General features: G+C 44.0%; 1 protein-coding gene across 2 annotated transcripts in view; it reads right to left on the minus strand.

Moving 5' to 3' along the window:
* Positions 1 to 11,626, minus strand: part of LY86 (lymphocyte antigen 86) — a 68,820-nt gene extending 57,194 nt beyond the window's left edge. For both annotated transcript variants that reach the window (XM_089334492.1, XM_002714160.6), the window contains exon 1: positions 11,489 to 11,626. In XM_089334492.1, the coding sequence (XP_089190618.1) occupies positions 11,489 to 11,609 (121 nt within the window). In that variant the 5' untranslated portion in view covers positions 11,610 to 11,626. The remainder of the gene's footprint in view (positions 1 to 11,488) is intronic.
* Positions 11,627 to 12,062: the final 436 nt, after the last annotated feature.

Raw genomic sequence — 12,062 nt, forward strand, 5'->3', positions numbered from 1 at the left:
GGCAGGTGAGGGCCTACGCCACTATGCACAGCACCAGCCCCTGCAAACTCCTTCTTGGGGAAGTGATTTCTTTAGGGAACTGAACCTTCCCACTCTCTCCTTTACGTGAGGACGCCACGTGGATGCCTGAAACTGGGTGCTACTGAGCCCTGCACAGACTGTGTTGTTTGTATCTACATAAGGTAAAAGAAAAATCCTGAAATGCCCTAAACTGAATGATGAAGGCTGGAGGGTGGAAGTGGAAGAGATGGGGGAATACATAGTTAACCAATTAATAGCTGCAGGCTAGACCAACAAAAGGTTGCTTCACATTCCAGAATGTACATTGGATTTTGACTTAAAACGTGGCTAAGGGACCAGTGATGTGGTACGGGGCGGGGGGGGGGGGGGCGGACATCTCATGCTGCCAGTTCTGGCTGCTCCATTTATGTGTCCCAAGTAAGTAAAGGTTCCCTCCTTCTTGAGGTTGGTTATTTGGCAACACCCCAGGCAAGTGGACCTCTTACTGTCTACCAACATAGCAATAGTTAATAATAAAGCAACAATTACAAAAACACACTGCAAATAAAGTTACCCAAAACTTACGTACTGTTTATTTCTGGAATTCTCCATTTAATATTTTTAGACCATTGCTAACTGTAGATTACAGAAACCAAGGGAAGTGAAATTATGGATAAGGAGAGCCAACTGTATTTGGTTCCTAGTAGGCTCCAGAGATTTCTGTGGTCTGTTTGGTTTCTCTAGAGCCCCAGAACAAAGTACCTGGATGACGGGCCTGAGAGGTGACCTTACCAGGCATGGCAGAAAAGGAAGGAACCCCAACCTGGTAGAGCCGCCGGGTCAAGGAGGGAGCTCCTACCCATGTGCTGTGATTTAGACCTTATAACGAAGGAACCTTTCAGAGGTCAGGTGAAATTCAGCAGCACAGAAAACCTGCTCAGGCTGATGTGGACAGGACCCAGTGCCTTCAGGGACAAGAGCAGATGCTGACCGCAGGTTTGGAGCGTGGTGAGCAGGTGCCATGGTAACCTGCACACACATGCCCCCAGGGGTGGGCCAGCTTCCCTGCAGACCACCCACAGTCCTCCACAGATTGCCTGAGATGGGACGAGCCCCCACCGCATCCAGCAACTACCCTACATAGGAGACTGTCGAGTGTGCGAAACTGGCCTCCTTAGGGCATGAGCGGGAAGGCTCCTACTGAGCTTGCTGTTCTTATTGACAAGGAAATGACCCCTTGTGTTTTCTTTCTTTTTTTTTTTAATTAAATGATTAATTTGAGAGGCACAGAGAGAGAGTGGCCTTGCACTTTCAAGGACACTGATCCCATCCCTGAGGGCTCCACCCTCATGACCCAATCACTGCTCAACACCCCACCTTCCAGTGACATCACCTTGGCTGCGAGGGTTTCAATACTGGAGTGCTGAGGGACACACACCACCCTCTCTCACTCTGTGTCTCTTGTTAATGCCTGTTTTTCTTCCAGCTGCATGTATTTCTGTGACCTGCCTCCATTTCTGGTGTACTGGAGGCAGCATAGAATCAAGCACGTTGGTGGGAGGGCATTTGTTGCAGGTGTGTGTGTGTGGGGGGGTCCCTGGGCTTTTTGTGGCTCTGGGCATTGTCTTGTGATTTCACTAAAGAAAGACCCTGAGTGGGATTAAGATGGTGGAGTAAGGAGGGAGCTTACCGCACTAGTCTAGGAGAAGATAGTTCAAAAAAAGTGGAGAGAGTGCAGTCTCAGGGAATAAAACAGCAGAGGAAAGTCCACGCAGGTTGGAGGGACAGAGCAGACCTATGTAGAGGGTGTAGACGCACACAAATCAGGAGCCCAGCAGCTGAGAGCCTCTACACATGCTTTGTAGAGTGAGGTGAGATCAGACTGCAGCATCCCGAGCCACTGGCGACAAGCTGCAGGAAAAGCCTGGAGGGACTCTGACTTGGAATCCTGTGGGGGACAGTGTACCTGCCAAACTAGAGGAGGAGAAAAAGGGAGGGGCACGTTTCTCCCTGATCACCCTGCAATGGCATCCTGTAACAAGCCGATAGAGAGTGGGTGCCATTCTGAACATACATAACAGCTACATCAGCTCATGTCCATGCCCAGTAACCAGCCAAGCAGAGACCCCTGACTCTGGCGGGGAGAACTGAGAGGGGGCTGGGTACTCGTGACTGTGGAACAGAGCTCCCTGGCCACACCTACCACAGGCATCTAGATATTCCCTGAAAGCAGACACTCCACTAATCCACACAGATATAGTCCAAAGACAAAAGCCAAAGATACAGCAAAAAACCAAAGAAACCGGCAGTATCTCCACAAATGCCAATTCAAGAAATAGGAACCCCACATGACGCCCCCTAAAGAATACAACACTTCAGTACTAGATTGTGAAGATGAAGTCTGAAGAAATGCCAGAAATGGAATCCAAAAAAATTGATCATAGGATTAATTAGAAGAAATCAGAAGCAAATGCACAAACTAATGAAGTCCATATATGACATGAAAGAAAATTTCTCCCACAAAATTGAGATCTTAAAAAGAAACCAAAAAGAAATGTTGGAAGTGAACAATTTAATAGAACAAATAAAAAATGCATGTAAAGCCTTAACAACATAATCAGTGAAGCAGAAGAAAGACTATCTGATGTAGAAGACATATCACAGGAAATTATGTCAGACAAAAAAAAAAAAAAAAAAGAAATTAGAAAACTAAAATACGCCGGCGCCGCGGCTCACTAGGCTAATCTTCCGCCTTGCGGCGCCGGCACACCGGGTTCTAGTCCCGGTTGGGGCGCCGGTTCTGTCCCGGTGCCCCTCTTCCAGGCCAGCTCTCTGCTGTGGCCAGGGAGTGCAGTGGAGGATGGCCCAAGTGCTTGGGCCCTGCACCCCATAGGAGACCAGGATAAGTACCTGGCTCCTGCCATCGGATCAGCGTGGTGCGCAGGCCGCGGCGGCCACTGGAGGGTGAACCAACGGCAAAAGGAAGACCTTTCTCTCTGTCTCTCTCTCACTGTCCACTCTGCCTGTCAAAAATAAAAGAAATTAAAAAAATAAAAAAAAAAAAACTAAAATACACTGTGGGAATCTATAGGATAATATCAAATCACCCAACATACAAGTTTTAGGAGTTCCTGAAAGTGTGGAAAGAGAGATTAGAAGGCCTTTTTAGTGAAATAATAACAGAAAATTTCCATAACTTGGAGAAAGAAAGGGACATCCAACTCCAGGAAGCACATAAAACTCCTAATAGACGTGACCAGAAAAGATCTTCACCATGACACATTGTAATCAAACTCTCCACGGTTGAACAGAAGGAAAAGATTCTAAAATGTGCATGAAAGAAACACCAGATTACTTTCAGAGGATCTCCAGTTAGACTCACAGTTGACTTCTCATCAGAAACCCTACAGGTTAGGAGAGAATAGTGAAATATAGTCCAAGTCTTAAGAGGAAAAACTGTTAACCCAGAATACTATATCCTGCAAAGCTATCATTTATAAATGAAGGTGAAATAAAGACCTTCCATAACAAACAGAAATTGAAAGAATTTGTTATCACCCATCCATCCTTGCAAAAGATGCTTAAGGATGTGCTGCACACAGAAACACAGAAACATTGTTATCACTATTAAAGAAGGTAAAGGAAGAAAATCTCCCAGTAAAAGTACAAAGGAAATCCAAAGTAAAAAATAGGAATATTTATGGAAAAATGGCAGAGAAAATTCCTTGCCTATCAATAGTCACCTTGGATGTAAATGGCCTCATCTCTTCAGTTAAAAGACACAGGCTGAATGGATTAAAAAAAACACATCTATTTGCTGCCTACAAGAAACACATCTCACCAACAAAGATGCATGCAGACTGAAAGTGAAAGGATGGGAAAAATAGTCTATAATAACAGAAACCAAACAGAGCTGGTATAGCCATCATAATATCAGACAAAATAGACTTCAACACAAAAACTGTTGAAAGAGACAAAGAAGGGCACTATGCAATGATTAAGGGATCAATTCAACAAGAAGATATGACTATTATAAATGTATATGCACCTAATTACAGGGCACCTGGCTATTTAAAAGATATGTTAAGTGATCTAAAGGGAGGCATAGACTCCAATACAGTAGTTATGGGGGACTTCAATACCCCACTTTCAGCAATGGACAGATCAACCAGACAGAAAATCAGCAAGGAAACAACAGAGTTAACACTATAGACCAAATGGACCTAACAGGTATCTACAGAACTTTTCATCCCACAGCTGAAGAATAGACATTCTTCTCACCAGTGATGGAACTTTCTCTAGGATTGACCACATGCTAGTCCATAAAGCAAGTCTAGGCAAATTCAAAAAAAAATCAAAATCATACAATGGATCTTAAACCACAAATGGAATGAAGCTAGAAATCAGCAACTCGGGAATTTCTAGAACATACGCAAACACATGGAGACTAAACAGCACACTCCTGAATGAACAGTGGGTCATTCAAGAAATCAAAATAGAAATCAAAAACTTTCCAGAAACAAATGAAGATGACAGAACAACATACTGAACCTATGGGATATAGCAAAAGCAATGTTAAGAGGAAAGTTTATAGCAATTGGTGCCTACATCAAGAAAATGGAAAGGCACCAAATAAATGAGCTATCAATGCATCTCAAGGATCTAGGAAAACAACAGCAAGCAAAACCCAAAACTAGTAGGATAAAAAAAATAATTAAAATTAGAGAAGAAAACAAAATTGAAACAAAAAAAATTGTAAAAGATCAGCAAAATGAAGAGCTGATTTTTGAAAAAAAAATTTACACACCACTGCCCAACTAACCAAAAAAGGGAGAGAGAAAAGACCCAAATTAATAAAATTAGAGATGAAAAAGGAAATGTAACAAGAGACACCACAGAAATAAAAAGAATCATCAGAAATTACTACAAAGAGCTGTATTTCCAACAAACTGGGAAACCTAGAGGAAATGATAGATTCCTGGACACATACAACCTACCTAAATTGAGCCATGAAGACACAGAAAACCTAAACAAACCCATTACCAAGACAGAAACCTGGAAGAAATGGTTAGATTCCTGGACACATACAACCTACCTAAATTGAGCCATGAAGACATAGAAAACCTAACCAGACCCATAACCAAGACAGAAATTGAATTAGTAATAAAGACCCAACAAAGAAAAGACCAGGCTGATGGCTTCACTGCTGAATTCTACCAGACATTTAAAGAAGAAGTAACTCCAAGTCTTCTCAAGCTCATCAAAACAACTGAAAGGGAGGCATTCCTCTCAAATTTTCTATGAAGCCAGCATCACGTGAATTCCTAAACCTGGAGAAACGCAGCAGAGAAAGAGAACTTCAGACCAACTTCCCTGATGAAAATTTTGTGATGACACAAAAAACCTCAGCAAAATACTAGCCAATCAAATCCAACAACACATCAGAAAGATCTTTTAATTGGACCAAGTCGGATTTATCCCTGGTATGCAGGGATGGTTCAACATTCACAAATCAATCAATGTGATACATCACATTAACAAATAGAAGAATAAAAACCATGTAATTATCTCAATACATGCAGAGAAAGCATTTGATAAAATACAACACTCCTCCATGACGAAAACTCTAAGTAAATTGGGTATAGAAGGAACAATCCTCAACTTAATCAAGGCAATTTATGACAAATCCACAGCCAGCATCCTATTGAATGGGGAAAAGTTGGAAGCATTCCCACGGAGATCTGGGACCAGACAAGAGTGCCAACTCTCACCATTGCTATTCAATATAGTCCTGGAAGTTTTAGCCAGAGCCATTAGGCAAGAAAAAGAAATCAAAGAGTTACAGATATGACATGATTCTATATATAGGGGATCCAAAAGACTCCAAAAGAGACTATTAAAACTCATAGAAGAGTTTGGTAAAGTAGCAAGATATAAAATCAATACACAAAAATCAACAGTCTTTGTATATACAAACAATGCCATGGCTGAGAAAGAACTTCTAAGATCAATCCCATTCATAATAGCTAAAAAAAAAATCAAGTATCTTAGAATAAATTTAACCAACGATATCAAAGATCTCTACAATAGAATTACAACATATTAAAGAAATAGAAGAAAATACAAAAAATTGAAAAAATCTTCCATGTTCATGAATTGGAAGAATCAATATAATGAAAATGTCCATATTTCTGTGAACAATTTACAGATTCAGTGAGATACCAATCAAAATACCAAGGACATTCTTCTCAGATATAAAAATAATGCTGAAATTCATATGGAAACATAGGAGACCTCCAAATAGCGAAAGCAGTCTTATACAACAAAAACAAAGCTGGAAGCATCACAATACCTGATTTCAAGACATACTAAAGGGCAGTTATAATCAAAACAACCTGATACTGGTACAAAAACAGATAGATAGACCAGTGGAACAGAATAGAAACACCAGAAATCCAAGCATCTACAACCAACTTACATTTGACAAGGTAGCTAAAATCAGTCTCTGGAGCAAGGGCAGTCTCTTCAACAAATGGTGCTCGTAAAATTGGATTTCCACATGTAGAGGTATGAAGCAAGACCTCTTATTTCACCTTACACAAAAATCCACTCAAATGGATTAAAGACCTAAATCTACAACCTGATAACCATCAAATTATTAGAGAACATTGGGGAAACATTGCAAGATATTGGCATAGGCAAAGACTTTTTGCTGAAGACCCCAGAGGCACAAACAATCAAATCCAAAATTAACAACTGGGATTAAATCAAATTGAGAAGCTTCTGTACTGCAAAAAAAAAAAAAGCAAAACAAACAAACAAACAAAAAAAAAAACAAAAAAAAAACAAAAAAACCAAAACTCAGCAAAGTGAAGAGGCAACTGATAAAATGGGAGAAATTATTTGCAAACAGTCAAGAATATAATATAGCCAGAATATAATAAAGAGATCAAGAAACTCAGAAACAACAGAACAAACAACCCAGTGAAGAAATGGGCAAACTATTTAAACAGGCATTTTTCAAAAGAGGAAATCCAAATGGCCAACAGACACACGAAAAAGGCTCAGGATCACTAGCCGTCAGGCAAATGCAAACTAAATCCACAATGAGGTTTCACCTCACTCCATTTAGAATGGCTTTCATACAAAAATCGACAAACAACAAATTCTGACAATGATGTGGTGAAAAATATACCCTAATACACTGTTGGTGGGAATGTAAACTGGTACAGCCACTATAGAAGACAGTGTGGAAATACATCAGAAATCTGAATATAGACCTATATCATATGACCCAGCCATCCCACGCCTGGGAATTTACCCAAGAGAAATTAAATCAGCATATGAAAGAGTTATTTGCACCCCCATTCTTATTGCAGCTCAGTTCACAATAGCTAAGACATGGAATCAACACAAATGTTGGTCAACTGAAGACTGGATAAAGAAATTATGGGATATGTACACATGGAATACTACACAGTGGTAAAAAATGAAATTTGGTCATTTACAACAAAAATGGATTAATTTGGGAAACATCATACTTAGTGAAATAAACCAGTCCCAAAGGGACAAGTACCACATGTTCTCCCTGACCTGTGATAACTAGTAGAGCACCTACAAGGCAATCTGTAGAAGTGAAATTGACACTCTGAGAAGCACTGACTTGGACAGCCCTTGTCTTGACTGTTGAGGAACAGGATTTTTTTATATAGTATTTGTTGAACTCTTTACTTAACATAGAGTTAAACATATGTGTATAAAGTCAATTGAAAAATGGGTCTCAGTAAAACATAAGAGTAGGACTAAGAGGGGGAGGAGGGGGAGGGGTTAGGAGTATGGGTGGGAGGTATGGATGGGAAGAATCACCATGTTCCTACAGTTGCAATTATGAAGTGTATGAAGTTTGTAACTGTAAAGCTGTATAGTTCTGCATACATTCCTATGGACTTACTTCAAAGGGTACAGTTTAAAAACTTGCCATTGGACCCCAAATCTCCTTAAGCTGGGTTGTAAAAATATCATCTTAAGTGTTAAAGTGATCATATGGATAGGATTAAAGGTCTGGTAATAATAATAAATAGAGTCAAAAAGGAATGAATTCTCCAACATGGGAAGCAGTGCACTCAGCAGACTCTGAATGACAACTGCTTTCAATAGCACTCTGACCTCAGAATCAACCCTTCAGGCATTCTGATCTGGCTGAAAAGCCCATGAGAACATTTCAGGCATTGAAAACCAAGGCACTGTGGCAAAAAATGTCCTACATGAAGGACTTCAGTGGGTGAGACCCCAGTGGAAAGAAGTGGTCATCCAAGGAAGTACCTTTCTCTGAAGGGAGGTGAGAACTTCCACTTTTCCTATGGCCTTTTCTAAGTAATGACAGAATTTGTGCACTCAAAAGGCTTCCTTAGCCTAGGCAGTTCATGTCAAGAGCCTCCGGTGATCACTGATGTCCTACATTAGAGCGTTAATTGTTAAATTAACAACAAGAGTCACTGTGTACTAACTTCCCATGCAGGACCTGTGTCTATGTGCCTGCAAAAGATGTATCATTCTTGGGTACTTCTTTAAATTTAATTAAATTTCTAAAAAAAAATGAAATTAACTTCAAGATTCAATGACTTTGAACAGCCCTGCCTCAGCTGTTGAGGAAGTTTTGTTGTTGTTGTTTTGCTTTGTTTTCCATGCAAATTGTTGAACTCCTTACTTAATAGAGAGTTGGTCTAATGTGTATAAAGTTAATCAAAAATAGATCTTAGTGGAGAATGGGACTAGGAATGGGAGAGGGAGGAGGAGGAGGGGTGGGAGTGTGGGTGGAGGGCAGCTATGGTGGGAAAAATCATATTCCTAAAGTTGTACTTATGGAATGCATGAGGTCTTTAGTCCTTTAATAAAAGGTTCTTTTGGGGGAAAATAAATTTAAAAAGATAAGGCCCCCTGAATTGCTTTTGCTTTTCCCCTCCGGCTGTCCCTTTTCCCACAGCTCTGACAGTTGGACAGGCGGCACTTCTGCTTTTTCAGATTTTGCTCACTTCCTGGTCAGGGGTCAGAGCTCAGTACTCTGCACTTGCTTCCTTCTTTCGCCTCAAGGGTGTTTGTACTGGCCAGGTCTCCACCCCACAGCTCACTCAAATTACAGAGTGCAAGCAGAAGAGACAAATTCAGCACTGACGGGGACGCAGTGGCCCTTCTGTTGGCAGATGACCTTCCCTGGAGCCTGGTGTGCACTGGACAAGCCTCCTGCAGGCAGTGTGTGCAACACTATCAGTGTAAAGGCTAGGCCACGGCCTTCAGGAGCTGAGGCACGGCCCAGCCAGGTGGGAGCTACAGGAACAAGCTGCTCTCCTTTCTGCTGACCCCACAGTGCGCCGAAGATACCCCCTAATGTTAATTAAGGCTATTGAGATGCTGCTAGCCCTGGGGTCTAGGGTTTCTTTCCTAAATGCTTGCTTGTCCTGGCTGTGAACCTTGTTTCCAGCCACAGAGAGCTTCTAGCTGCATATCTAGATTCCCACTCCCTGCCCTAGGAGTCTTTCCAAAACTCAGCCTCCTCAAGGCCAGAGGTTGGCAGCTCTTCCTTGGGGCTCGGTCCACATCTTCCACCTCATCTCTCATCCTCCTGTGTTCCCAGCCCTTCTGAAGTGTCCTGAGCTCTCAGCCTGCTCACGGCTCTGTCTCCCTGCTTTGCATATTCTGTTCCCTCTCCGCAGCTCCTCTTGCTCCCTCTCTTCCTGTTTTCCAGGAGGTCAGGGCAGGCGCGGGCCTGAGACTGGGCTCTCTGTGCCGTCCTCTCTGAGGCAGCCTGGTGGTGGCAGCTGTACTGTGCCACTCTCCAGCTCATAGAATGGCCAACTTAGATGCTTGAGTGGCAGCTCCTCTTCCCCTCCTGCAGAACAGACAGCAATACCCCCACCTCCCCCTGAGAGTGGCAGAAATCTTTTCACCAGCCAGCTCCACTCATCTCCGCTCAAGATATGAGCCCGAGCCTGAGCTCCCTTCTTCCCACCCAGGAACCTTGCTGTGGGATGGGCTGTGGCCCCCTAAATGCCTGTATTGAAGTCTACTCCCCAGCACCTCAGAGTGTGTGTGTATTTGCACATTGGGTCTTCAAAAGGGTGATTAAGTTAAAAGGAAGTCACGAGATGGGCCTTAATCAAAAAGGGATTGAGACACAGATGGAAGCTCAGGTGATGACAAAGAGAGAAGGCAGCCATCCGCAGCCAAGGAGAGGCTGAGCAGCCAACCTGACTGGTGGCTGGTGTTTGATGTGGTGGTTAATTTGCCACATGGGATGCCTACATCACATCTGGGGTGCCTGGGTTCGAGGACTGGCTCTGCTTCCAATTCCAGCTTCCTGCTAAAAGGTCACCCTGGGAAGCGGCAGTGGTGGCTCACACACGGGGGTCCCTGCCATCCACCTGGATTAAGTGTCCAGGTTCTGGTTTTAGCCTGGCCCACCCCTGGCTGTTGCCAGCATTTGGAGAGTGAACAAGCAGGTAGATAATCTCTGTCTCTTGTCTCTCTGCCTTGCACATAAATTTATTTTTAAAAAGATTTGTCTACTTATTTGAAAGGCAGAGTTACAGAGAGGCAGAGAGAGATCTATCTTGCATCCACTGGTTCACTCCCCAAGTGGCCGCAATGGCTGTAGCTGCACCAATCCAAGGCTAGGAGCAGGTGCAGGGGCCCAAGGACTTGGGCCATCTTCTGCTGCTTTCCCAGGCCATAGCAGAGAGCTGGATAGGAAGTGGAGCAGCCGGGACTCGAACCAGTGCCCATATGGGATGCTGGCACTGCAGACAGCGGCTTTACCTGCTACGCCACAGCACCAGTCCCATAAATAAATATTGTTTTACAAAGAAAGATACCAACCCAGTTGACATCCTGATCTTGAACTTCCAGCCTCCAGAACTGTGAGCCAACACATTTCTGTGATTACGCCCCCTAGTGGTTGGTGCTCTGGGAACACTAGCCGACTAAGCCATACCCAGGGGGTGGCTTCCGATGTTGGCTGATTAAGGCCACTCATACATTCTGTTCATTGGCTTGCAATTCCCGTAGGCCCCTTGGAGCGGCCCACTGGGTAACAACCGTGTCTCACCCGCGTTTGGGATCTCTATCATCAGAGAAGCACTGGCATGGTGGCTGCACAGTCTTGGGGGGGGGGTGCGGCTATTGGAGACCTCTCCCTGACGTTCAGCTGGCGAGGGTCACGATTTAGGAGACTCATTGCTCACGCTGCTCTTTGGCCCTGTAGTATTATCAGCGAATTGCTCTATGTTAGTCTTACTATGCTCTCTGCTGCTCTCTGCAACCCCAGTCTCCCAAGGGCCCTCAGTAACCTCTGCAGGTCCACTGCAGGTAGAGAGAGTCCAGCCGCTGGTCCCTCCCCCCGACCCTCACCCACCCCAACCATATGCTTCCGCAGCTCCAGTCTGGGCCTTAATTTCCCCCATCAACGCCAATGGATATTTGGAAAAGACCTTACCGCAACTCTGGTAGAACACCTCCAAGCCACCGCTCCTGCAGGCAAGGTGTGTGGGCCAGGCTCCCCCAGGGCTGCCCCCAAGCAACATGCAGACAAGGAGGGTAGCTGTGAAGCCCTTCATGGCGAGGGCATGTGTGTGACCAAAGGAAAAATAGCAGGCCTGATATAAAGTCGTGAAAGGTTCTTCCTCACCCTTCAAGAAAAGGGGTAGCAGGTTCAGTTTCACTTCTCAGATTCTAGACTCTGGGGAACCACTGGGAGGAGTAAGAGACCATGAGCGGGGGCGTTTGAACACCATTCCGCCAGAGCTGTTGGCATTTGAGTCATCAGCTTGAGGCTGGTGTCTGAGTCTAGGGCTGAGGGTCAGAAGGCAGCGTGGTTAGTGTTTTGCAGATGGCAGAATGACACCTGGAATGTGGCAGGGGGACTTGGCCCTCTGGGCATGGTTCTGTCCCATCGCCGTGGCTCCACGGCTGGGGTGAGGGTTCTGGCAGTGGATTTCCAGTTGACCTTGTTTTGGGAGCAGCAGCTGCCGTGTCGAGATGAGAGAAGAGCCCTGAGTCTGCAGTGTTCC

The sequence above is a fragment of the Oryctolagus cuniculus genome, chromosome 5 (genome assembly GCF_051225735.1).
Source record: "Oryctolagus cuniculus isolate XC-2025 breed Fujian yellow rabbit chromosome 5, ASM5122573v1, whole genome shotgun sequence".
NCBI lineage: Eukaryota > Metazoa > Chordata > Mammalia > Lagomorpha > Leporidae > Oryctolagus > Oryctolagus cuniculus.